Below are 27,911 nucleotides of genomic sequence, written 5' to 3'. Positions count from 1 at the left end.
ATAATAAGAATTGGAAAATGTAATCAAGTAATGTAATGGAAGTATTTATAATTACTTACTTTTCACCTCTGGAACTAGGCACACTTTTAATCCCGTACAAGTGTAGTCATTAGGATGCAGTCTTCCTGATTCTCAGTAACTTTTTTAGTGTTTTGAGTGTCTGAGACTGACATCTAGTGGATGTTTTATGCTTTACAGCAGGGTTCCTCTTTCTATTCCTGGAGAGACACAACATAGTTTTGTTCCAGCTGTTATTGAACAGACCCAAATCAACTAAGAAAGGTTTTTGCATTTAAAATAACATCCAGGTGTGTGGGAGTATGGTTGAAACTGAACTCCACAGGAATAAGGCTCTCCAGGACCAGGAATAAGGGACCTGCTTTATAGACTTGTAGATAAACATGTTTTGCACACGTCACTCAAACACAGATCCAGGAATCAGGAATCACATGAGTTCAATGAAACTGAAGTGCAGTTGAGCTGTTTTGCGTTTGTGTGTCTCATGCAGTAAAATGGCAGAAGCCAGAATTTCAGTGGATCAGAATGAGTTCCTGTGTCCAGTGTGTCTGGATCTCCTGAAGGATCCGGTGGCCATTCCCTGTGGACACAGTTACTGTAAGATCTGTATTACAGGCTGCTGGGATCATGAGGATCAGAAGAGAGTCTACAGCTGCCCTCAGTGCAGACAGACCTTCAGTCCAAAACCTGCTTTAGCTAAAAACACCATGCTGGCTGAACTGGTGGAGAAACTGAAGACTAAACTTCCTGCTGACTGTTACGCTGGAGCTGGAGATGTGCAGTGTGACGTCTGTACTGGAAGAAAACACAAAGCCGTCAAGTCCTGTCTGGTGTGTCTGATCTCTTACTGTGAAAGTCACCTTGAACAACATGAGAGTTTGTTTAAAGGAAAGAGACACAATTTGACTGATGACACTGGACGACTGCAGGAGATGATCTACCAAACACATAATAAACTCCTTGAGGTTTTCTGTCGCACTGACCAGAAGTTTATAAGTGTGCTGTGTACGATGGACGAACATAAAAACCACGACACTGTATCAGCTGCAGCACAGAGGACAGAGAAACAGGTATGAAACTAAACACTGACGAAATAATGTTGACACTGTTTATAATGGCACCATATGATCAGGAAACATCATTCACACTGCAGACGTCACAGAAGTGAAGAGTAGCTGTTAGTGGACTTTCACTGCTGAGCGTATTTGTGCTTCGCATTTAACTTAACAGAAAATGTTGAAATTAACCTTAAACATTTACTAACACAAACTTTGTTAAATAGGCTTTAAAGGGGTCAGTCACTGAGAAATCAAAATTTTCTTGAGCCTCTTACATATAAGATGTCATCATACTGTAAGAATGTCCTGTAGGTTTCAGAACTGAATACTTCCTTTGTTAGTCTAAAAACAGCTTTTATTGTACCCAAGCCCAGCGAACAACTGGTTGTGGAATGTGCCTCTTTATGACGTACTAGTGCAACTAAAGACGCCTCTGCAGAAGAAAATCAATGCCTACTTCATCATCATAACGCCTACTTCATCATCGTAACGTTGGCCCACTGGCGTGTTAGTGAGATCAGATCACGAGGAGAGACGATTCAGGATCACTTGACTAAAAACAACATTACCTTCCAAAGGATCCTAATGCTAGGAATGTGGTTATTTATGTGAATGTCTCAGTTGAGCATTATTTATTTGTATTCACTACAGTTCACTGTGGATTCTTTAGTAAATTACTAGCAATTTCGGCACAGGCTTTGCAAACAGACTTTTACGATATGGACTCCACAGTAATGCCACAACATGTAAGTAACTGTTAATTCTAATTCCTGATCTGTGACCAGTAATTTCTGATATAAGGATTCATGTACAGTCAGATGTTCTTTGTCTATGTGTGAGTCAATCAAACCAGTGACTAAACGATCAACTTCACATAGTTCCTCTTAGTAGGATGAAAATATTCTGTTATTTAAACTGTGAATAAATTATATATATATATAAAGTGATCAAAGGATGCTCCCTTCAATCGCTGGAACTGTCAATCAAACAGCGTGAGTTTATTAGTGACTTACTCTAGCTAGTCCATGAAAATAAAAAGCGTCCATTCGGTCATTGGGCCGATGGGAATTGGACGGTGGTTGGCGGACGAGCGCGCCGACCCCCCCGAAATTTTTGGGGGGTCGGCCGACGCCGCAGGCCGACCCTCCCCGAGCCCCCGACCCACGTGGGCGGGGTCGGGGTGCCCCGACCCCCTCAGGGTCCCGACGGGAGTGCCCCGAAGCCCGAGGCCACCCAAAGCAGTTCTGCCTTCGTCCTTGGTGGGGCGCCACACTTGCCCCGTCCCACTAACCCACTATTTGTCCGATTGGCCACTAGAGTGACCAGACCCCCCCCCCGTCCCACTAACCCACTATTTGTCCAATAACCCACTATATTGGGCAAACTTCCCGGGACCACTCCCCCCCCCCACTCCCGGGCCACGCCCCCGTCCCACGAACCCACTATTTGTCCAATAACCCACTATATTGGGCAAACTTCCCGGGACCACTCCCCCCCCACTCCCGGGCCACGCCCCCATCCCACGAACCCACTATTTGTCCAATAACCCACTATATTGGGCAAATGCCCCCCCACCCACCCCACGGACCCACTATTTGTCCAATAACCCACTATATTGGGCAAACATCCCGTTGACCCATTGACCCGTTGAAAAGTACTAACCGCGGCCTTCATGCAATAAGCTGCAATCGGACACAATCCCACCTGCCATCGATTGAATGGGGATATTCAGACAGTTTCTTTGATAGACATTTGAATTAAAGTTGCTGTCATGATGAAAACCATTTTACTGCACTCTGCAGGCCACCCAGAGTCCATAGCACCCAGTGCCATCCCATAATTCCACTGTCCACGAAGCCACTATTTGTCCAATAACCCACTATTTTTTTAAAGTACTAACCCCGGCCTTCATGCAATAAGCTGCAATCGGACACAATCCCACCTGCCATCGATTGAATGGGGATATTCAGACAGTTTCTTTGATAGACATTTGAATTAAAGTTCCTGTCATGATGGTAACTATTTGACTGCACTCAGCAGGCCACCCAGAGTCCATAGCACCCAGTGCCATCCCATAATTCCACTGTCCACGAAGCCACTATTTGTCCAATAACCCACTATTTTTGAAAAGTACTAACCGCGGCCTTCATGCAATAAGCTGCAATCGGACACAATCCCACCTGCCATCGATTGAATGGGGATATTCAGACAGTTTCTTTGATAGACATTTGAATTAAAGTTCCTGTCATGATGGTAACTATTTGACTGCACTCAGCAGGCCACCCGGAGTCCATAGCACCCAGTGCCATCCCATAATTCCACTGTCCACGAAGCCACTATTTGTCCAATAACCCACTATTTTTGAAAAGTACTAACCGCGGCCTTCATGCAATAAGCTGCAATCGGACACAATCCCACCTGCCATCGATTGAATGGGGATATTCAGACAGTTTCTTTGATAGACATTTGAATTAAAGTTCCTGTCATGATGGTAACTATTTGACTGCACTCAGCAGGCCACCCAGAGTCCATAGCACCCTGTACCATCCCATAATTCCACTGTCCACAAAGCCACTATTTGTCCAATAACCCACTATTTTTGAAAAGTACTAACCCCGGCCTTCATGCAATAAGCTGCAATTGGACACAATCCCACCTGCCATCGATTGAATGGGGATATTCAGACAGTTTCTTTGATAGTTTCTTTGCTGTCATGATGAAAACCATTTTACTGCACTCTGCAGGCCACCCAGAGTCCATAGCACCCAGTGCCATCCCATAATTCCACTGTCCACGAAGCCACTATTTGTCCAATAACCCACTATTTTTGAAAAGTACTAACCGCGGCCTTCATGCAATAAGCTGCAATCGGACACAATCCCACCTGCCATCGATTGAATGGGGATATTCAGACAGTTTCTTTGAAAGACATTTGAATTAAAGTTCCTGTCATGATGGTAACTATTTGACTGCACTCAGCAGGCCACCCAGAGTCCATAGCACCCAGTGCCATCCCATAATTCCACTGTCCACGAAGCCACTTTTTGTCCAATAACCCACTATTTTTGAAAAGTACTAACCCCGTCCTACATGCAATAAGCTGCAATCGGACACAATCCCACCTGCCATCGATTGAATGGGGATTGGGACAGTTTCTCTGATAGACATTTAAATTAAAGTTGCTGTCATGATGAAAACCATTTTACTGCACTCAGGGGCCTCCCCTGAGTCCGTAGCACCAAGTCCCATCCCATAATTCCACTGACCGCGAAACCACTATTTTTACAATGGAACAAATGCTACGTGGGATCTGACAGTTTCTGTGATAGGCAATTTTTTAAAAGTTTTTTTCTTGATAAAAACTATTTTACTGCACCCAGGGGGCCCCCCAGAGTCCGTAGCACCAAGTCCCATCCCAGAATTCCACTGTCCACGAACCGATTTTTTATAATGTAATAAATGCTACGTGGGATGTCCATAGCTCTGGTCAGGAAGGGTCTAGAGCCTCCATTTTTGCACTCAGGTCTAAGTCTCATCACCCTCTATCAGAATCCAGAGTTTCAAGAAGATTGGAGAAACTCAAAATCTTGACCCGAAAAAACCGACAGGGGTAAGTACGTACTTACCCCTTTTTTTACTTACTCGGTTTTTTCGAGTCGGAAAAAAAAGTTTCTCCGATCTTCTCGAAACTCTGGGCCACCAAACTTCTCCGCCCGCACCAGGGGGCCGTGGCGAGTCGGAAAATGGCGCCCCCTAGTCGGTCGGCCCTTTCGAATCGGCGTCCGCGAAACCACTGTGTCAATACATTCATTTAATGGGCGAGTGGGATTTTCTTGGAAAGCTCCCAGGGGCCCCAAATTCGGCACGGTGACCCCTGGGCCCGCCCCGAGCGACGTACCGAAAGCACCGGGCCCTCGAGTAAAGGCAAGTATTTTTTAGCCTCTATGCAAAATCTCTCCCTCGAGGCTGTTTTTCACTCTCACACTGAAAGAGCCTTTCAGGCCTTTGAATGATTTGATGGCGGGGGAGGGGCGATTTTATGCAAAGGTCCTCGAGTCCCAGGATTCGGGGCCCCGCGTCAGGGGCCCCTGGAGAGTCGGAATCTGAAGTCCCGGGGTTCCACGACCCTCCGTCTGCGTACAGGGCCCGTCCCACGAGCCATTCAAAAGGCATAGCGGTTTCGCGGACGAGCGTCCCTTTTTCGACCTTTCGGCCCCTGAACGAGGCCCCAGGGCAACCAAACTTTCCCGCCCGCACCAGGGGGCCGTGGCGAGTCGGAAAACGGCGCCCCCTAGTCGGTCGGCCCTTCCGAAGCGGCGTCCGCGAAACCACTATGGCAAAATACATTCATTTAATGGGCGAGTGGGATTTTTACAGAAAACGTCCCAGGGGCCCCAAATTCGGCAAGCTGACCCCTTGGCCCTCCCCGACCGACGTACCCAAAGCAGGGGGCGCTAGAGCAGAGTCAAATTTTTCTCAGCCTCTGTGCAGAAATCCTCTCTCAGGGCTGTTTCCCTCTCAGACTGAAAAGGCACTTTCAGGCTTTTCATTTTTTTTCGGGGGAGGGGCGATTTTTTTAAGGCCCCAGGGCCTCACGCTTCGGGGCCCCGCGTCAGGGGCCCCTGGAGAGTCGGAATCTGAAGCATCGGGGTACCGCGACCCTCCGTCTGCGTACGGGGGCCGTCCCACGAGCCATTCAAAAGGCACAGCGGGTTCGCGGACGAGCGTCCCTTTTTCGACCTTTCGGCCCCTGAACGAGGCCCCAGGGCCACCAATCTTTCCCGCCCGCACCAGGGGGCCGTGGCGAGTCAGAAAACGGCGCCCCCTAGTCGGTCGGCCCTTCCGAAGCGGCGTCCGCGAAACCACGGCGGCGAATACATTCATTTAATGGGCGAGTGGGATTTTTTTCAAAATGTCCCCGGGGCCCCAAATTCGGCATGCTGACCCCTGGGCCCGCCCCGAGCGACGTACCGAAGGCGCAAGGCTCTAAAGCGAAGGCAACACTTTCCCACCCTTTTAACACTAATCTCGGCCTTGTGTGTCTTTCACTCATGTACTCTAAGAGCCTTTTGAGTGAAAGTTGGTTATAAGTGGCAAACTTTTTTTAGGAAGGTCCCAGATTTTCAAGCTTCGGGGCCGTGACTCGGGGGCCCCTGGAGGGTCAGAATCTCAAATCTCAATGCGCCACGACCCCGCGTCTCCGTACGGGGGCCGTCCCACGGGCCATTTAACGGCGCAGCGGGTTCGCGGACGACCGTCCCTTTTTCGACCTTTCGGCCCCTGAACGAGGCCCCTGGGCCACCAATCTTTTCCGCCCGCACCAGGGCGCCGTGGCGAGTCGGAAAACGGCGCCCCCTAGTCGGTCGGCCCTTCCGAAGCGGCGTCCGCGAAACCACTGCGGCGAATACATTCATTTAATGGGCGAGTGGGATTTTTTTCAAAATGTCCCCGGGGCCCCAAATTCGGCATGCTGACCCCTGGGCCCGCCCCGAGCGACGTACCGAAAGCACCGGGCCCTTGAGCGAAGGCAAAACATTTTCAGCCTCTAACCCTAACCGTCACGCTAACCCTGACTCACGGTCCCTTTTTTGACCTTTCGGCCCCTGAACGAGGCCCTAGGGCCGCCGAGCTTTCCCGCCCGCACCAGGGGGCCGTGGCGAGTCGGAAAACGGCGCCCCCTAGTCGGTCGGCCCTTCCGAAGCGGCGTCCGCGAAACCACTGCGGCGAATACATTCATTTAATGGGCGAGTGGGATTTTTGTAGAAATGTCCCAGGGGCCCCAAACTCTGCACGGTGAACCCTGGGCCCGCCCCGAGCGACGTACCGAAAGGGCCCGGGCCTAGGGCCTGAGAAAGTATTTTTTATCAGCTTTGATCCATCTCTCTGTCTGTCTGTCTGTTCAACGGGAAGTTTGCGCCATATAGTGGGTTATTGGACAAATAGTGGGTCCGTGGGACGGGGGGGGGGGTGTGTGGGGGGTGGGTGGGGGGGTGTGGGGGGGCATTTGCCCAATATAGTGGGTTATTGGACAAATAGTGGGTTCGTGGGATGGGGGGGGGGGGGGGGATATGCTCTCTGTCGCCCACTAGAGGTGTCCGAAAACCACCTATTCCGTGGCAAGTAGGTAAGAAACCGCGAATAGGGGGGTTAGTAATAAAGGCCCACTTCTCTACAAGTCTGTGGGCAATTGTCATCCAAATTCACCCTACGATCCCTCCGACCCACAGTGCGCCCAATGGCAGCTTATTTGTATGGGCGTTTTTCCACGAACCCACGGTTTGGACTAACTCTGAGACTAAAATCAGGGTAGCAAAAATATCTTTTATTTCTAAATTATGAAAATCATACTAACATTAAAAGTTCACATACCAGGAAACATTATAAAATGATCAAACAATGCAGTTCATGACCTCTTTAATAAATAAATAATGGAAAATAAATCTCTGTCAAGAATAACGCAAGTTAAATGCAGCGACATACTCAAAGAGTTCTCTTACAAGAGGTTCTCTCGTATTGCGTAAGCTAGCTTACGCTACGGGTAAAGTCATCTTTGCTCAAGATATTGAAGCCAAAAATTGTCTTTAATTTTGTATTTATTGTCAACGCAGTGCAGCAGCCAGCAGACCTAGAGCAGGCCATCTTGCGTGCTCATTGGCTGCCTTGCGGCAACTGCTGCAGCCTACCACTGAGATTCGCGCGTAACGTCACGTCCAATGAGGGTGCTTCGCGCCCTTATGCGTCATACCCTGCCAAAATGGGGGTGGCTTAGCGTATAAAAGCCAGGCTCGTAGGCTGCGTCACTGATATCATCATCTTCAGCGAAGCTCTCCGCATCGCTGGACTCTGAGAGAAGGCGCCGCCGTTGAAACCAGCGACCAGCAAGCAGAGGAAAGAGCCTGAGGAAGCCGGCCGTCTTCGCCGCCTTCAGCCTTCCGTGCCTGCTACGCCATCCGGTGACGAATATCCTTTTAATGCTATTGCTTTCTGTGTTCTTTCTAAAAGAGCCGAGGCGTTTTTCTAAAAATGCCTCGCATTTCCTGTGGCTCGTGCAGAGCCCCGCCCAGCGCCGGAGACCGCCATGTGATCTGTGCTCTCTGCCTGGGCCCGGAACATGGGAAGCGCTTCCGCAGTCGACCCTGCGGGCTCGACTCGAGGCCTTCGCTGTGAATACTGTCACCCCGGAGCTCGCCGGATTACGTTACATCCTGCTAGCTTCTCTCTCTCCTTCTCCGCCCCTCTCGGACGCGCAGCTGCCGGCTTCGGCCCGCACTGCCGCCGCCTCAGGGGACGAAGCTGAAGGAACGGACCTAGGTGACAGCTGTTCCATCCTAACATCGGACAGTGAGGAGTGGTCGAGTTCTTATCACTCCGCCTCCTCCTCAATCCAGGGAGGCTACAAAAGCTAATGCAGCGGCGTATTCGGCAGCCAACGAGCTGGTAAAACAACCCGCTCGCCTGCACACAACCGCCGTTGCTACGGCGACCCAGACGAATCTCTCAAAAGATGGTTGAGTCCCGCCGTGGCCGGACCACTATTGAAACATCTCGCCCTGTCAGTCCCCTAAGAAAAGGCTACTGCAGCAATGTATTCGGCAGCCAACGAGCCGGTAATGCAACCCGTTAATCTGCAAAATCTCAAGAGTATAACGTCTGGTTATCCGGCTCATGCCGTGGTGCTCTAAGTGTAGCAATGTGCCCACATCTCATTGTTCACCCCTACACGCAAGCACGTTACCCCCGTGTCTCTCACACTCACAGAGCCCACTCTCATAAAGCTGGCAAATGCCGCTCGAGTGTAGAGATGTAGAGAATGTGCCCACAAATCTGTGCTCACACATACTCGCTACCCGCTCTGTTACACGGCAACAGCCTCACAGAGGCCATGTTATTAATGTAAGTCACGTGCCCGCCCACGAGCGCTCACGCTTACTGACAAACACTTGGCCCCAGGCTCCGCTCGCGATAAATATCACCATCTCGTCGTGGGCTTGGTCCAGCGGAATTTACATGCATGACATTTGTGAGGCAGCAGGCTGGGCCTCTCCGTCCACATTTGTTAGGTTTTATAACCTGGAAGTTCCCGCCTTGCAGGCTAGACTTCTGTCAGTGTGAGCAGTGTGTTTGTCCTGCCCAGATAATCATGCGCTGACTTCGACGTTAGCTTTCCTGGTTGAGCTGCACTATATGGTGAATAGTTATATGGACCGGCGACGCCACTCTGTATACCCTGTATGTGCTTATAACATGTGCTGGCCCGCTTTGCCGGCCACCTGTTCCCACTTATCTATGTTCCCCGGGAATCCCTGGGACTCATGAAGTGGAGGCTGGGCGCCAGCCTGCAAGCCTGGCTTTTATACGCTAAGCCACCCCATTTTGGCGGGCTATGACGCGTAAGGGCGAGAAAGGCCCTCATTGGACGTGATGTCACGTGCGAGGCTCAGTGGTAGGCTACAGCAGTTGCCGCAGGGCAGCCACTGAGCACCCAAGATGGCCTGCACTAGGCCTGCTGGCTGCTGCAATGCGTTGACAATAAATACAAAATTAAAGATAATTTTTGGCTTCAATATCTCGAGCAAAGATGACTTTACCCGTAGTGTAAGCTAGCTTACGAAATACTAGACAACCTCCTCTAGAGAGAACCGAGGTTACGTTAGTAACCGAGTATCGTTTCTGTTCAGTAAATCTGATTCAGTCCATTTGAACTATATAGAGCCGCAAGTCTGTTATTCAGCAGAAACTCTGTCATTGTGAAGCTTTACATCTGTGTCAGCTTCATTTTTATGATGCTTATGCTTGCAGTGTGAAACAGGCGTTATGCTTCATGTAAATTCATGTGCAATGGTGGTCACTGATCAATCATCCCTTCAGGAGTTTGAACCTCCAGCCATTGGTTATTAATTCTACTGTCACTGGATTCAACTCTTCACATGATGATATAGTGACAGTATAAAGTGCCATCTCTGTTATTGGTTTGTGCTGCAGAAGCAGCTGAAGGAGACGCAGAGGTCGTTCCAGCAGAGGATCCAGCAGAGAGAGAAAGATCTTCAGCAGCTAAGAGAGACTGTAGAGTCTCATAAGGTGAGTCTAAGAGAAGTTAGATAAGTCTCAGTCAGGACTCACTGAAGCTCACTGTGTGGTTGTGATGTGTGTCCTAACAGCGCTCTGCACACACAGCAGTGGAGGACAGCGAGAGGATCTTCACTGAGCTCATCCGCTCCATTGAGAGAAGCCGCTCTGAGGCGACACAGCGGATCAGAAATCAGGAAAAGACTGCAGTGAGTCGAGCTGAAGAACGACTGGAGCGACTGGAGCAGGAGATCAATGATCTGAGGAGGAGAGACGCTGAGCTGGAGCAGCTTTCACACACACAGGATCACATACATTTCCTACAGGTAACAGAGATCCAGAAGAACACGATCATAGTGAACTTGAGCAAGAGACTCTCACAGAAACATTTAATGAGAGCAGAATGAGCCGCTAACTGAAGTGTTGATCTGTGTGTTCGGTTATTCTTTTTTCTTACATCATGGTGAAATCAGTGAACTTGATGGTAGCAATTTGAGTAATAATCATCAAAGTTGCATCAGATGATCTTCAAACTTGACAGAATTGACAGTATTTTCAGTATTGTTTGCCTTTAATACATTGATGAATTTGACCATGAAGACCCTAAACATGAAGTCTGTAAAATAAAAATAAACACTTTTCTAAATTTACTGAAACAATTATTTTAGTTTTAGATTAACCCTAACGTGTCAAAGTTAAAAAAAAAAATCAATAGACGCCTTATACTCACGAGGTCATAGACATTAGCCAATTAGTCAATGGTCATAGGTCATTTTCACCCCCTGGAGGATACCCAAGGTCATTGCTAATGCACGGGGCGGGGCAAGGTCAAGATGTTAATCAATTATACGGTCATCAATCATTTTGGCAGCTGCTATGGCATATATACTACTCCCAACTGATGTACATTTTTTTTCTGCTCTCATATTGGTTCTAAGAACAACATTAGCGTTCGGTGGTTCAGCGTAATTTGTTAGCAATGGAAGTTTGACAGGTTAGTGCACAGTATCCAAATCTAAACTCATTTATAGTAAATTGATTGTCCAGTTTATTTTCTATAGAGATTTCTAGTGGATCATTTCCCTCTCCTCATCACTCGCTGCCCGATCACTAATAAAAAACCTTGCTCTGTATTCACTCCATGTCAAAATTAATTCAGTGTGCTTTTAAATAATGCCAATCTCTGGACACATAATGTATTCAATGAAAAATTAAGTGGACAATGCTTAGAATAAAATGAGAAATGTTATATTATTTCCTTTAATACAACAGTATTGTTTCTACACTTTCAATAACGCAACAGTAGCCTATTATATTTTCAATAAAACTCAAAGGGCTTTATTAAAAGTTAAATTACCCCAAATTCAAGCATATATTAAATTATTGTATAATAATACTACTTTACGTTCCATAGTAAATTAAAGAAAACAAAAATATCACATAATCATGCCTTCTCATCACACAAATATGAATTTAGCAAACTTTGCCTTTTAATTCTGTCCAGATATAGGTCTACAGATGTAATCGCAGCACGGTTCGGGAGCAACCGAACTCAGACCACCTACTCCAGGTAGTCTCGGGTTCGGGACCCAGTGCGCACCCGGGTCCCATGACAGCGTTCACATTAGCGATTTTTCATGCGAACCGTGCCCCGTTCCGAACTAAACTGCCAGTGTGAAAGCCCCCTTAGACCAAATATCATCTTGGCTGCCCTTACGAAAAAGAAGTTTATTCAAGTGTTATATTAGTATACTTCTTTTAAACTAAAAAATAAGAAAGTATACTTTCAGATTACGTTTTATATACTTCTCAAAAATATACTTTATGTACTTCTCAGAAATATACTTAAAACTACACTTCAGAATACAACCCCAAATCAGAAAAAGTTGGGATATTTTGTAAAATGCATTAAAATCAAGAATCTGTGATTTGTTAATTCTATTTAAACTTTTTTTAACTGACAAAAGTACAAAGAAAAGTTTTCCAATGTTTTCACTGACCAACATAATTGTATTTTGTAAATATGAACAAATTTTGATTTTGATGGCTGCAATACACCCCAAAAAAGTTGGTACAGAGACATGTTTACCACTGTGTCACTTCACCTTTCCTTTTAATTACACATTTTAATCATTTGGGAGTTGAGGAAACTAATTGTTGGAGTTTTGCTAGTGGAATATTTGCCCAATCTTGTCTGATACAAGACAGCCGCTCAACAGTCTGTGGTCATCGTTGCCTGATTCTCCTTTTCATGATGGGTCATACATTTTCCATAAGAGACATATCTGGACTGCAGTAAACAGGCAGGCACATCCCTTCTATGGTGCAGAGTGTCTAGAAACCACTCAGTTTTAGCATGGGCAGAATGAGGCCTGGCATTGTCTTGCTTCCCAGGAAAGATGTCATCTTGATGGCAGTTTATGTCTCTGTACAATCCAAATATATGCCTCCATGTCAGTGATACCTTCACAATAATGCAAGTTACCCATACCGTTTGCAGTGATGCACCTCAATATCAGCACAGGTGTTTGCTTTTGCACCTGTCGCTGGTGAAAGTCTGGTTGGTCCCTTTCGTCTTTGGGACTGAGAACTCCATTTTTTTCCAAAAACAAGTTGAAACATGGAGTCATCTGACCACAGCACACATTTCCACTCACTGTCTTCTAGACCAGGGGTAGGCATGTTTGGTCCTAGAGAGCCACTGTCCTGCAGAGTTTGGCTCCAACACTGAGAAAAACCTCACCTGCCTATAGCCTTAGTAATCCTGAAGACATTGATTAGCTTGTTCAGGTGTGTTTGATTAGGGTTGGAACTAAATTCTGCAGGACAGTGGCTCTCTAGGACCGAACTTGCCTACCCCTGTTCTAGACCAGTGGTTCCCAAACCTGTCCTGGCGACCCACCAACACTGCACGTTTTCTCTATCTCCCTAATCAAACACACCTGATTCAACTCATCAGCTCATAATCACATGGGCTAATGAGCTGATGAGTTGAATCAGGTGTGTTTGATTAGGGAGACAGAGAAAACGTGCAGTGTTGGTGGGTCGCCAGGACAGGTTTGGGAACCACTGTTCTAGACCATCTGAGATGAGCTCAGGCCCAGAGAACTCGCCGGCATCTCCACATAGAGCTGATGTAAAGCTTTCTCCTTGCGTAACAGAGATTCAAGTGGCATTTCTTAATGCAGAGTCAGACTGTGTTCAGTGAAAACGGTTTTTAACGGATTAGCATGATGGTATCTTGTGCAATGCCATCTGAGGGCTCAAAGGTCACACACATTCAACAGAGGTCTACTGCCTAGATTCCCTGAATCTTGTGACAATATTATGTATGGAAGACGATAAAATACATAAATTCTTTGCAATCTTGCATTGAGAAATGTGATTTTTGTAATTGTTTGACAATTCTCTCATGCTATTTGGCAAAGTGATGAGCCATGACCCATCTTTGCTTAAAAAGACTGAGAAGCACTTTTACACCCAAACACGATACCCTCAACTATTACCAATTCACCTGCTCATTGTGGACTGTTTCAAAAGAGTTGGATAATCTAATTTGGATAATCTTTTCCATTTTATTTTGTCTCTGTCCCAACTTTGTTGGGGTGTATTGCAGCAATCAAAATCAAAATTTGTTCATATTTACAAAATACAATTATGTTGGTCAGTGAAAACATTGGAAAACTTTTCTTTGTACTTTTGTCAGTTAAAAAACGTTTAAATAGAATTAACAAATCACAGATTCTTGATTTTAATGCATTTTATACTTTTTCTGATTTGGGGTTGTACTTGACTTATACTAAGTCCAAGTACATTTGGTCTGTACATTAACTCAATCTTTTAATCGAGATATACTTAAAAGTATAATTAAGTATTCAAAGTATACTTGGCTTGTAGTTGTTTTTTTCATAAACAGTCTTATGAAACTTACATTGTTTGAAAATATTGATAAGAATATTAATATAAAACACATATGTTTCTAATTCTGCGTATCTGAATTTTTGTGTAGGCTAGTCCACTGAAAGTGTACATAGGAATTTACTTTAAATCTGCTTTACTCTTTCCTCACCATTGACTGAATTTTCCAGCTATCCATGTTTTCACTGTTATACAATAGGGGGCTAGCCTGGTTAAAACCAGACCCTTCTCAGTCATAACTGAGTTAGGGTCTGGGGAAGGTTCATTCACAGGTCACTTACAAAGGGGCGTCCCCAACGGACATCGCTCAAATGCCTCTGGGCGCAATTGGATAGACCTTAAAACCAATCAGATCGATCGTCATCTTTTAAAGCCCGCCTCAACGTTTGCCGGAAGTTCCTCTGGGTTTTCCCAGGCTAGTAGGGGGCGCTATGACACATCTTCTTGTACAGAATCTCCGGATCAAAACACAGGAGAAGAAGAAGCTGAAACAAGTGAGAGAAGATTAATCACGCAAATGTAAAATAATGTGATCATCAAACATTAAACAGCATGTAAATCAAAACTGCTTAATGTTACCAAATAAAATGAACAGTAACCCATGAAGAGAAAACGACTGTGAAGCTTTGGGGGAGTTAGACTCGATCTACTCCATCTGTGTTTTGATCATCGTTCTGATTCTGATCAAGGCGTTGTCTTTGACAAAAATGTGATTTTCTCAACTTTTTTGTTTAAAATGTTGCCTTTCTTTATGAAACTTACCGACATTCAAGTGTTGATTAAAAATAATGCATGAAGCCAATAATATGTTTTTAAAATTAAAGTACAGTTAAAAGTATTTTTCAAGTATAAAAAATAATATCGACATTTGAACATAGTGCAAGTGCAAAAATAATATATAAATAGTATATATTGTAAATAATAATATATAAACTATAAGTATAATGTTATGTTCACTTAAAGAAAGCTTACAAGTATACTTGCAGTATAAACTACTAAACTAGTAGTTTACTGAGAGTACACTTTCAGTGTGTACTTTCATAAACTAAAAAATGTACTACTTGTATTAAAACAGTAAACTGCTAGTATACTTATAAGTTAACTTGTAGTGCAGATGCATTACAAATGTGAAACCTAGTTGTGTACTTAAAGTTTACTACTGTTACACTTATAGTACACTTAAACGTATACTTTTATATACTAAAAGTGGGCTAATTTAGTCCCAAGCGGTATTGAAATAGTACACTTACAAGTTTACTACAAGTACACATTGATATTAGTATATGTGATGAGGTTCAAGGATGAAGGAAGAAGACAAGGGTCGGCGTGACTGGGACTCTTAAATGTATTAACTCAAAAGGGTAAACAAAAGTCGCGCACACGGCGCATTCACCGTAGCTGTGCTACAGCACAAAAATAACAGTTCTCTGTCACCAAATACTCTTCCCGCTGAATCAGCTCGTAAGCAATCACTCTTCCCGCTTGTATCAGCTCTCAGTCCACTTTCCAGCGCTCACTCTTTCCGCTTGTGGTGTACGAGTCCCAAGTCCTTCTCTCAGTCACTCTCTCTTGTTCCAGCCGGCTTTATATGCGGTCTCTCCACGCCAATTACTGCAATCAGACACAGGTGTTCGTCATTTGCACTTGACTCACTTACTTACTTAATTTTTATCTCCCTGCACTTTGTTAAATTGGTCTTCAAATGCCTAAATAACGCTGCTCATCCACCACTTTGCAAAACAAGAACAAGACAGCAAAGTGTTACCAGACCCACCACCCGAGCAGCGTTAAAAGGCAATTGTAGTTTCCCTTTCTGTAGAACATCATTTGCCCAAACTGCCTTTTCAGTAAAAGTGTCATGAACCAGGGTTAATCTCTCCTCTTTTCTCTTTCTCTCCTGATCACACACACTCACACACACACACTCAGCGACACAATCACACGCTCATTCACTTGCTCTTTCAGCTGTTCCTCATTTCTATCAGCAATTGCGCTGATCATCTCCACACCTGTTCTCTCTTTCCCTTTGATTATGTTAGCTACTTCTAGTTACCTCTTTGCCTGCTTCCTTGCCAGATTATTGTGGTATTGGTTAAGTACAGCTTTGTGAGGTCATACTCTCCCGGTTTTCCTACCGTCTCCTGTCTTGTCTCGTCTGGTACGCTCTGGCTGTGTGTATGCTTACTCTGTGTTCTGCCCAGTTACCCTGCTGCTGAAGGCTATCTTCGGTCCTGCTACCTGCCACTCGGCTGCTGATGTTTATCGACTGTGACCACTCGCAACCTCCTCTACTCAGCCCAGGGAATCCCTGCTGTTTTCTTTGCATATCTATTCAAGAGAATGTTTCTGTTTACTGCCTTTTGCCCATTTGGTGGCCATTGCTTTTGTTTCGTTAAAGACTGTTATTTTACCTGCATTCGGTCTTGGGTCCTCTGTTCTCTCCGTGACAGAATTATCTGGCCAGGATGGACCCAGTGAACGAGTCTCCCTTTCATACGGCTGTCGAACTTCAAGAAGCCATGCTGGGCAGACACGAAGAGGAGTTGTCAGCGGCTAGACAAGCAGTAGAGGGTTTAGCTACCCAGATGTCCGACTTGTCAAGACAGTTCCATCACTTTCGGCTGGATCCACCATCCTCCCCGGAGACTCGCGACGTCTCCGAGCCCAGGGTCAATAATCTGCCCTGCTATGCTGGAGAGCCCACGGAATGTTGTTCATTCTTAACACAATGTGTTAAGTGGTGCAAGTGGTGTTTTCTCTTCAGCCCGTCACCTACGCTGAGGATCGTGCCAGAGTAGCCTTTGTGGTTTCCCTCCTGACCGGACGGGCTCGTGAGTGGGGAATGTCTATCTGGGTTTCTGAGGTGGAATGTTGTTACCATTATACGCTGTTCAAGGAGGAGATGATTCGGGTCTTTGACCGTTCCGCCTACGGACGCGAGGCTTCACGCCTTCTCTCTACTGTTCGCCAGGGGAAGCGCTCTGTCGCTGATTTCCCTATTGAGTTCCGCTCCCTGGCTATTACATACGGCTGGAACGAACCGGCCTTAGTCGCACGTTTCCTGGAAGAACTTAACGTGGATATTAAAGACGAGATATTCTCCCGTGAACCCCCAGCTCTTCTGGACCCTCTTATCGACCTGGCAATCTGCATTGATAAACACTCTGATCTGTGTCGTCGAGCTCAGAGCCTGGAAACTACACTTCTTGTAGCTCCACCCACTGTCTCTTCTCCCGAGACTGGTGGTTCGGAGTCGGAACCTATGCAGCTGGGGGGATCGCATCTCCACCGCGGAGTGTCAGCGACAGATAGTCAATCGTCTCTGCCTCTACTCCAGCTCTGCTAATCATTTTGTATCTACCTGTCAGTTAAAAGCCAAGGCTCGCCAGTAGAGAAGGGATTACTGGTGAGCGCTACTGCTCTAGTCCCTCCACCTAGAATCCGCATTACTTTTTCTACCGTACTCCGCTAGCCTGGTTCCTCAGCATCTTCTATGGCCTTAATCGATTCAGGAGCCGAGGGAAGCTTCATTGACGAGTCATGGGCTCTTGAACAGGGAATCCCTCTGATTGATTTTAAGGAGCCCACTTCCGTTTTTGCTCTTGATTGTAGTGTTCTTGCTAAGGTTCGTCGAGCGACCATTCCGGTGAGTCTCACCGGTTTGGGCAATCATCAAGAGACTATTTCCTTTTTAATTTTTCATTCTCCTTTTACCCCGGTTGTTTTGGGCCATCCTTGGTTAGTGCAACATAATCCCCAGAATAATTGGTCCAAAGGAACCATACTTTCGTGGAAATTGGCTTGTCATGTAAAATGTTTAGTGTCTGCTGTCCCTCCCATTTTCTCTGTCTCTGTTTTTCAGGAGGAACCTGGCGATTTGTCTGGGGTGCCAGAGGAATACCACGATCTGCGAGCTGTGTTCAGTCGATCCCGGGCCACTTCTCTCCCTCCTCATCGACCTTATGACTGCGGTATCGATCTCCTCCCGGGTACCACTCCACTCAGTGGAAGGCTATATTCCTTATCTACACCTGAGCGCGAGGCTCTCGAAAGATATCTCTCAGAGTCTCTCGCCGCCAGTACTATTGTTTCCTCCTCCTCTCCTGCCGGTGCTGTTTTTTTCTTCGTTAAGAAGAAAGATGGTTCTTTGCGTCCCTGCATTGATTACAGAGGTCTTAAAGATATAACTGTCAAGAACCGGTATCCCTCGCCACTTATGTCCTCAGCCTTTGAGATCTTGTAAAGAGAAAAGATTTTCACTAAATTGGATCTCTGCAATGCGTATCATCTTGTCCGTATCAGAGAGGAGGATGAATGGAAGACGGCGTTTAACACTCCCCTTGGGCACTTCGAATATCGGGTTTTACCTTTCAGTCTCGTAAATGCCCTTGCCGTTTTTCAAGCGCTCGTTAACGACGTGTTAAGAGACATGCTTAATATCTTCGTTTTTATTTATCTGGATGAAATTTAGATTTTTTTCACCCTCTCTCCAGGTGCACGTGCAGCACGTCCGGCGCGTCCTCCAGCGCCTTTTTGAGAATCAGCTTTTTGTCAAAGCAGAGAAATGCACTTTCCATGCCCAGTCTGTCACGTTCCTCGGTTCGGTCATTTCGGCGGAGCGGATCAGCGTGGACCCCTCTAAAGTCCAAGCGGTTTCTAATTGGCCAGTACCAGATTCTCGAATCGCGCTCCAGCGGTTTCTAGCATTCGCTAACTTTTATCGTCGCTTCATACGTAATTTTAGCCAGGTAGCCGCCCCTCTGACAGCACTCACTTCTGTCAAGACTTGTTTTGTGTGGTCCGAATTCACCCAGACCGCTTTTGATCACCTAAAAGCTCTTTCTGCCTATAAAGGTTCTCCTGTTTACAAGGTCTGGAGATTGTTGGATGTCCGTCCTCAGGGTCGTGGTCACCAGTTCCTGTTCGATTGGGATGGGTACAGTCCCGATGAGAGAAGTTGGATTCCCTCCCCGGACGTCCTGGACCGCTCGCTCATCGAGGATTTCTTTCGCACTCGCCTGGCTCCACCCTTGGGAGCGCCAGGAGGCGCTCGTCGAGGGAGGGGTACTGTCATGAACCGGGGTTAATCTCTCCTCTTTTCTCTTTCTCTCCTGATTACACACACTCACGCACACACTCACACACACACTCACGCACACACTCACACGCTCATTCACTCGCTCTTTCAGCTGTTCCTCATTTCTATCAGCAATTGCGCTGATCATCTCCACACCTGTTCTCTCTTTCCCTTTGATTATGTTAGCTACTTCTAGTTACCTCTTTGCCTGCTTCCTTGCCAGATTATTGTGTTATTGGTTAGGTACAGCTTTGTGAGGTCATACTCTACCGGTTTTCCTACCGTCTCCTGTCTTGTCTCGTCTGGCTGTGTGTATGCTTACTCTGTGTTCTGCCCAGTTACCCTGCTGCTGAAGGCTGTCTCCGGTCCTGCTACCTGCCACTCGGCTCCTGATGTTTATCGACTGTGACCACTCGCAACCTCTTCTACTCAGCCCAGGGTATCCCTGCTGTTTTCGTTGCATATCTATTCAAGAGAACTTTTCTGTTTACTGCCTTTTGCCTGTTTGGTGGCGATTGCCTTTGTTTCATTAAAGACTGTTAATTTACCTGCATTCGCTCTTGGGTCCTCTGTTCTCTCCGTGACAAAAAGTGTGAAATTATGGAATTCTCTACCAGACCACTTGAAATGTTATTCCAACATTACCCACCTTCAAAAAAATACGAAATTGTGATTAATTCAGTTGTTAATGAATCACTTTCATGTTTTCTGGACAAATGTGAGTTTTTTGTGCTTTATTTCACTGTTGCTGTCATTTTTTATTTTTTAAATATATCATTTTAAAACACACTAAATATTTGGATTTATGATTGCAGTATTTCTAATAAAATCATGTATTTCTGAAGCTAATATTGAGCTTAAATTGATAGGAAGATCACATATAGTGTAAATGGCAAACGCTAGAACTTGTATCTCTAATGTCAAATAATGAAAATGAGCAGAATGAAGCTGATACTGTGAAAGTGCTGGATTGAGGAGAGTTACTAAAGATCAACACAAATCTGACAGTAGAGCAGGTTATTGATGAAGTGTGGAGGTGATGAGCTTTGATTTGTGTTTTCTGTAGAGTTTCCAGTCTCTCTCAGCTCCTTCTTAATCTACAGACGTAAATGACAATCCCTTCAGTTCTCTCTCCTCTTTTGATGGCGTGAGAGAATCTGTCCGTCAGCTGAGAGACAAACTGGAGGATTTCTGCAAAGAGAAGAAGATCTCTGGTAAAATCCTGGAGATTCTGCTCTCAGAAATCATCCTCCATCATCTCAGATCATGTAGAAGATCATATTAGAAATGTCTTAGGAATGGATGCAGGGATCATTTTCTCTTGACATGATAATCACACTCTTCATGTCTGTTGATTTCCACAGTCACTTTCTCCAACATTGTTCCCAGAACCAGGAACGACTTCCTACAATGTAAGTCACTAAGAAAACAAGCACTGTGTATGTTCTTCCTGGAGAAGTGAAAGAAGACATGACAGAAGAGGTTTACAGTTGATCATGAAAATGATGATTTGCACAGGATATCTGGTAAACTGTACTGAGATTTATACAAATTTTAAAGACATATACAAATTTTATACATATACAAATTTTACAAATTAAGGGTTAAGAAATTAAGGGTTAAGGATGTCAATGGCTTTTGGAAGGAGGTGAGAGCTCTGAACAGGGCCAATACATTGCTTCCATGTGTCATGGAGGGGGTGTCTGGGGCTGATAATATTGCTGAGATGTGGAGGCAACACTACTCTGCCTTATTTAACTGTGTTAAAAGTGACCCCTACAGAGTGACAAATATTGCTTACAGTAGTCCAGAGATAATCACCTGCAGTGAAGTCTGCCAGGCAGTAGCACATCTATCTGATAAGAAAGCATGTGGGTTAGACCACATTACAGCAGAGCACCCTAAGTTTGCTAGCCCTAAGGTGGCAGTACTGCTTGCCATTTGTTTTTCTGGATTCATGACCCATGGTCTGCTACCTGAATCTATGCTGTCTGTTACCCTTGTGCCTGTCGTCAAGGACAAGGTTGGCAAGGTTGGGAGTTTGGACAATTATAGGCCAATAGCCCTAGCCAGTGTGAAGTCTAAAGTACTGGAAAGGATTTTACGATAATCAATTTGGCTTGAAAGCTAAGTTTGGTACTGATTGGTGTATCTATGCTTTGAAGGAGGCAACACAGGGGTACATAATTCAGAACTCATCCATGATAATTGGGTTTATTGATGCTTCAAAGGCCTTTGACAGAGTCAATCATTATAAGCTATTTGAAAAACTGAGCCAAAGGGGTGTCCTTGACAGCATTATAAGAATCCTGGCTTACTGGTATGCCAACCAGAGTATGCGGGTTAAATGGGGTAATACAGTATCTGCCTCATTTGGGGTGAGTAATGGGGTATGTCAGGGGGGGCTACTTTCACCAGCTCTCTTCAACCTTTACATGGATGAGTTATCCAACTAATTATCAAGATGCAAAACGGGTTGTATAATTGGTAACACCTTGGTTAATCATTTTATGTATGCTGATGATTTGGCCATTTTCTCTCCCAGCAGTGCTGGTTTTCAGCAGCTACTGAATATCTGCTCTGAATATGGGGTGAAATTTGATGTGCTGTATAATGCCAAAAAGAGTGCTGTATTGATATGCAGGACAAAAGTGGACAAAGATCTTTGTTTTCCAGACTTTTATCTGTCAGGACAAGTGATGAGTGTTTGTAATAAAATTAAATACCTGAGTCATTACATTACAGATCAGTTATCTGATGATGAGGATTTATACAGGCAGTGTTGCATATTATATGCCTAAGCTAAAATGCTGGTAAGACAATTCCACAGGTGCACGGTTGATGTCAAAATTGTCCTGTTTAAAGCATATTGCACCCCTCTGTATACTGCTCCTTTATGGACTAAGTTTAAAAAGGCTAGTATGCAGAAGCTTAAGGTTGCTTATAATGACTGTATGAGGATACTGCTCAACAAACCCAGGTGCTCTAGTGCAAGTGACCTGTTTTGTAATGCAGGGGTCAGCACCTTTCAGGCATTACTGAGGAGACTCATCTACAAATTCATTTGTCACCTGAATGACTCCCAGAACAGCATTATGATGCTGCTAGTAAATCCTAGGTTTAGTGCCATACGATACCAATCATCACTATGGAAAGGCGGGTATAAGTGTATTTTATAGAAATGCTGTATTGTAGTTGTTTTTTTTTAATCTTTATCTTTTTGTATCTTTTTATCTCTTTGTATATGTATCCGATTTATGTATGTTGCATGTTATGTCTGTGCCTTCTGAATGGACCAAGAGTCTGGAAATAAAAGTTGATTTATTTATAGAGCTGTACATACAGTGCATAATGCACAAATCTATACACAAGTCTTCTGTTTCAGATGTATTCCACATTATTATTATTACTATTATTGTTTATTTTATTTTTGTTTTTTCCTTAGTCTCATTTAAACGTCTCGGTTACTATTGTAACCCTTGTTCCCTGAAGGAGGGAACAGAAGACGTAACGTCGACGTGACGACGTAATTGGGATCACTTCAGGGAGCCCTATCATCTTCGCGTGTCTACAGAACGAGCCAATGAACGTTGGCGTGCGTGGGTATAAAAAGGAAGCGGGCGCACACACTCATTGTTTTTCACTGAGGAGCCGAGAGGGTGACGGCCGAACAGCGATGGTCAGCAACTGTGGCGATGAGACGTAACGTCGGCGTGATGACGTAATTGGGATCCCATGGAAAACGCTACGGTTGCTGCCACATCCGGCGCCCTACGCAAGACTCTCAGGCCCCCAACTGGCTCGAGTGGAAGGCCTGCGTAAAGGGAGTTCGGACTGCTGTTCCGTTATACCCCACACAGTGGAACTCTTGGATAACACTGGGAAAGCCTGCCTTTCCATAGGAGAGGGATGCTGCAGAAGCCACATCCTGCCCGAAGGGAGGTAACATGTGGAGAATACCCCGGAGGGGCAGTGCAACATATGAAATGTCACTGGGGTGGCTCCAGCCTGAGAAGGGGGAGGCTACACCAGAAAGTGACGGCAGAGCTGACTCTGCCAAGGGAAAGACACGGGCTCACCGCAGGGAGCTGGTTGTTGAAGAATATGCAAATGGGATCGCCGCAGGGATCACCACATATGGAACCCAGCCTAGCACAAGTTACACAAGCATACAAGCACTAGGCCCGGTGTTGGACCCTTCGCAACGGGGTGCGGAGGAACTCTACAGGGTTCACCTGAGTGGGGAACTCGACTGGAGCTATGATCGAGCAAGTTCAGGGGTTCTCCTTGTGAGAAGAACACCAATCAACGAATAGGTTCCACTTCAACGCATAGAGGCGCCTCGTACAGGGGGCTCTAGCGGAAGTGATGGTGTCAACTTAGGTGTTACCGGCTGGTTGAAGCTAGCACTCAGGAAGAAACCTGAGAAAGGCATGCAGGTCCCCTACCCTCTTGATAGAAGCCAATGCAACCAGGAATACTGTTTTACAGGACAGAATTTTTAACTCAGCTGATTGCAGAGGCTCAAAGGGTGGTCTCTGAAGTGCCAAAAGGACCAGGCAACATACACTTTAAGGTTGGAGGGAGACAGCCTTCGCTCCAACCCATCTTGCAGGAAGGAAAGCACAGCTCTGATCGAGCAAGTACAGGGGTTCTCCTTGTGGGAAGAACACCAATCAACGAATAGGTTCCACTTCAACACATAGAGGCGCCTCGTACAGGGGGCTCTAGCGGAAGTGATGGTGTCAACTACCGCTGGGGGTAGGTCACCTAGAACCTCCAGGTCCTGTCCAGGGACCAGACATGGAGTTTCCAGAGGCCTGGACGCGGGTGCCATAGGGTGCCCCGAAGAAGAAGAAGAAGAATGGGCCAGTTAGGGGCTGTCGCAAGGAGCACTAGTTCCGGGAACCAGGTCCGGTTGGGCCAATATGGCGCAACTAACAAGACCTGCTCCTCGTCCTCCCTGAACTTGCACAAGGTCTGTGCAAGAAGGCTCACTGGGGGAAATGCATACTTGCATAGGCCCGGGGGCCAGCTGTGTGCCAGAGAACCAGGTCCGGTTGGGCCAATATGGCGCAACTAACAAGACCTGCTCCTCGTCCTCCCTGAACTTGCACAAGGTCTGTGCAAGAAGGCTCACTGGGGGAAATGCATACTTGCGTAGGCCCGGGGGCCAGCTGTGTGCCAGAGAACCAGGTCCGGTTGGGCCAATATGGCGCAACTAACAAGACCTGCTCCTCGTCCTCCCTGAACTTGCACAAGGTCTGTGCAAGAAGGCTCACTGGGGGAAATGCATACTTGCGTAGGCCCGGGGGCCAGCTGTGTGCCAGAACATCCGTGCCGAGGGTCCCCTCGGTCAGGGGATAGAACAACTGGTAATGAGAAGTGTCCAGGGCGGTAAATAGATCTACCTGTGCAGTCCCGAAGCGCTTGAAAATCAGCTGGACCACCTGGGGATGGAGTCGCCATTCTCCACCTGCTGCCGTGAGAGCTCATCAGCTGCACGGTTGAACAGGCCCGGAATATAAATGGCACGAAGCGACCTCAGATGCTTCTGAATCCAAAGGAGGAGATGGCAGGCGAGTTGTGACATGCGGCGGGAGCGTAGACCACCTTGACGGTTGATGTATGCAACGGTCGCAGTGCTGTCCATACGGACCAGTACATGCTTGCGTAGTAGCGGTGTTTTGAAGAGGCCCAGCGCAAGATGTACTGCTAACAACTCGAGGCAGTTGACATGCCAATGCAGTTGAGGCCCCATCCACAGACCTGAAGCTGCATGCCCATTGTACTTGGCCCCCCAGCCGCTGGCAGAGGCATCCGTGGTGACCACAGAATGCCTGGACACTTGTTCTAGGCGAACACCTGCCTGCAGAAACGAAGGGTCCGACCATAGGCTGAGAATTTGGCGACAGTGCGGGGTCACTTGGACCCAGCATGAGCCGCTCTGCCACGTCCATCTTGGGACTCGATCGTGAAGCCAGTGTTGGAGTGTTCTCATATGAAGCAATCCGAGCGGTGTAACCGCGGCTGCAGATGCCATATGCCCCAGGAGCCTCTGAAAAAGTTTCCGTGGTGTCGCTGTTCTGCGTCTGAGCGTAGTCACGCAGTTCAACACTGACTGGACGTGGGCCTCGGTGAGGCGCACTGTCATGTCGATCGAGCCCAGCTCCATACCGAGAAAAGAGGTCCTCTGCCCGGGGGTAAGTATGCTCTTTTCCCAGTTGACCCGAAACCCTAGGCGGCTGAGGTGACTGAGCAACATGTCCCTGTGTTCGCACAACTGCTCTCTCGACTGGGCCAGAATGAGCCAGTCGTCGAGATAATTGAGAATGCGAACACCATGCTCGCACATGGGAGCAATGGCCGCCTCCGCGACTTTCGTGAAGACACGAGGTGACAGGGCCAGCCCGAAGGGTAAGACTTTGTACTGATATGCCCGCCCCTCGACGCAAAGTGAAGAAACGGTCTGTGTCAAGGAAGAATCGAGACATGAAAGTACGCGTCCTTCAGGTCAATCGCTGCAAACCAATCTTGGGGACGGATGCATTTGAACATGTGTTTCTGCGTCAACATCTTGAAATGCAGCCTGTGCAGGGACCGGTTCAGGATACGCAGGTCCAAGATTGGTCGTAACCCACCGCATTTCTTGAGTACAATGAAGTACGGGCTGTAGAAGCCGGTCTTCATATCGGCTGGAGGGACCGGCTCGATCGCGTCCTTCGCCAGTAGGACAGCGATCTCTGCCCTAAACACAAGGGCATTGTCTGCCAGAACACGGGTGAACTGATTGCGGATTGCCCCGCCAGGAGGAAGTGGACGCCAGACACAGCTGCATTGCGACAGCACGCTCCACCGGCGGGACATCCACATACCCCTTAGCCGCTCCGCCTTCGAGGGTGGTGAGGAGGGAGGAGCCACTAGGATGGCCTCTGGCAGTATACGGCACCGTCCATGTCTTAGTGAGTTCCGGAAAGAATGGTACCGGGACGGCGCCTGATAACCAGCACGGCCCGCCCCGAGAAACCAATCGTCCAACCGGGAAGGTTGGGGACGTGGTGGAGGGTTCCACACAAGCCTGACCTTCTTGGCGGCATCTGATCGTCAGGCGGAGCTCCAAAGGACACGGCTCGTCGTCCATGAGAATGCGCCAGCAGCGCTTTCCTTTGAAGGCTCCAATGGCGGCAGCGCATGTGAGGCGTGAAGGACCCACGGAGATTGCATTGACGGGGAAGCTCTCACGGTAATCCTCAGATCACCCTGACCATGCACAGAAGTAGGTCTATTCTGAGGTCCAGAATAAATGCTAGATCGGGGCAGAGGCGAGGGGACTGCACCTCCCTTGAAGTAAGCGAGTCTTGATCTCAGCGCTGTCATAGTCATATTCCCGCAATGGGAACATGAACTGTTTACAAAGGCTGCCTCAGCGTGCTGAATGCCCAAACACCTGAGGCAACTTTTGTGGCTGTCTGCTGGCGCCAGGGAACGACCGCATCCAGAAACGCACAAGTGGAATGACATCCTGAAAAGGACGCAGGATCACGCTTGTGTTGCTCTTTTTTGTAAAAAAAAAAAAAAAAAAGCTCTCTTAGTGCCCTCTTACAGTGCTGAGGCACCCAGGGAATGGTCGCTGTGTACTATTACATTTTAGGGAAATGCCCACCGAACTGACACAACACTTTTAGTGCTGTTATAACAGCAGTTTGTTTGAGCTTTGAGCTTGCAGCCACTCGCTGTCCGCACCGTCACACCAACAATGGAACAGAAGAGGAGAAGAGAGATTTCTTCAACACAACTGGAGTCTGTATCTCAGAAGACCAACAGGAAACTCAGCTCCGAAGTGAAAGACAATGAGTGCGTGCGCCTGCTTCCTGTTTATATCCGTGCAGCGGTGCGGGGTGTGTAACGTGATTTTAGCACGCCAACGTTCATTGGCTCGTTCTGGATGATGATAGGGCTCCCTGAACGGACCCCAATTACATCGTCACGTCGGCGTTAGAACAGGAGTGTGTGTGGATCACAGTAGAATAGGAGTGTGTGTGGATCACAGTAGAACAGGAGTGTGTGTGGATCACAGTAGAATAGGAGTGTGTGTGGATCACAGTGCAGGAACTCTGTCCTTCTACAGCGTCTCTGACACAATGAGCCTCATCCACACAGTCCAGACCACATTCACTCAACCGCTCTATCCTGGGTTTATGGTTGGTTTTGGATCATCAGTGAAACTGTGTTGATGAATCAGAATAGACTTGAGAGATTCTACCCATAATGCTTTGAGCTGCATGATAAATCATAAACACTGAGATGTTATAGAGTCTCTTACTTTCTCTTTATTACATTAATGTTCAGATTATGGTTGAGTAAGTGTGAACTTGAAGCTGATATAATATTCCCCACTTAACTCTTTTGTTTTGTCTCATCTCTTATGTGTGCCTTGTGTATATGTGGATGTATATGCGCATATGTATATACACGAGTTCACAATTACGAATGATCAGAGAGTAAATGGTTATGCGTATTTGGCATGTTGTCTGGGGGAAATTGGGCCCGAACCCCGAGTACTCCCCCCCTATCTCTGGTTAGGAAGATAACCTGGCAAATGTGATGAAGGTGGTGGAGGGATGCTGAAAACTGCGTATATTTATAGGCCTTACTCACGCTGATTGACTGCACCTGTTGATTACTGATTGCTGACAGCTGGTTGGTATGATTTGATTGTTTGATAATTAGAACGTGTTCCTCCCGAACCTTGTTAATAAAACATCATTATGACA

At 46.7% G+C, this 27,911-nt stretch overlaps 1 protein-coding gene across 1 annotated transcript; it reads left to right on the top strand.

Moving 5' to 3' along the window:
* Window positions 1-447: 447 nt before the first annotated feature.
* Window positions 448-27,911, top strand: LOC143746921 (E3 ubiquitin/ISG15 ligase TRIM25-like). The gene is made up of 6 exons (XM_077239202.1): window positions 448-1,088; window positions 10,059-10,154; window positions 10,235-10,468; window positions 20,204-20,351; window positions 20,502-20,663; window positions 26,971-27,911. Exons 1-4 carry the CDS (start codon window positions 513-515, stop codon window positions 20,231-20,233), a joined length of 936 nt encoding a protein of 311 aa, XP_077095317.1. The 5' UTR covers window positions 448-512; the 3' UTR covers window positions 20,234-20,351; window positions 20,502-20,663; window positions 26,971-27,911.

This window comes from Siphateles boraxobius, unplaced genomic scaffold (genome assembly GCF_051911475.1).
Source record: "Siphateles boraxobius isolate OS27281-9 unplaced genomic scaffold, OSU_SipBor_1 100, whole genome shotgun sequence".
Lineage (NCBI taxonomy): Eukaryota > Metazoa > Chordata > Actinopteri > Cypriniformes > Leuciscidae > Siphateles > Siphateles boraxobius.
This window is presented reverse-complemented; position numbering and strand designations above follow the sequence as displayed.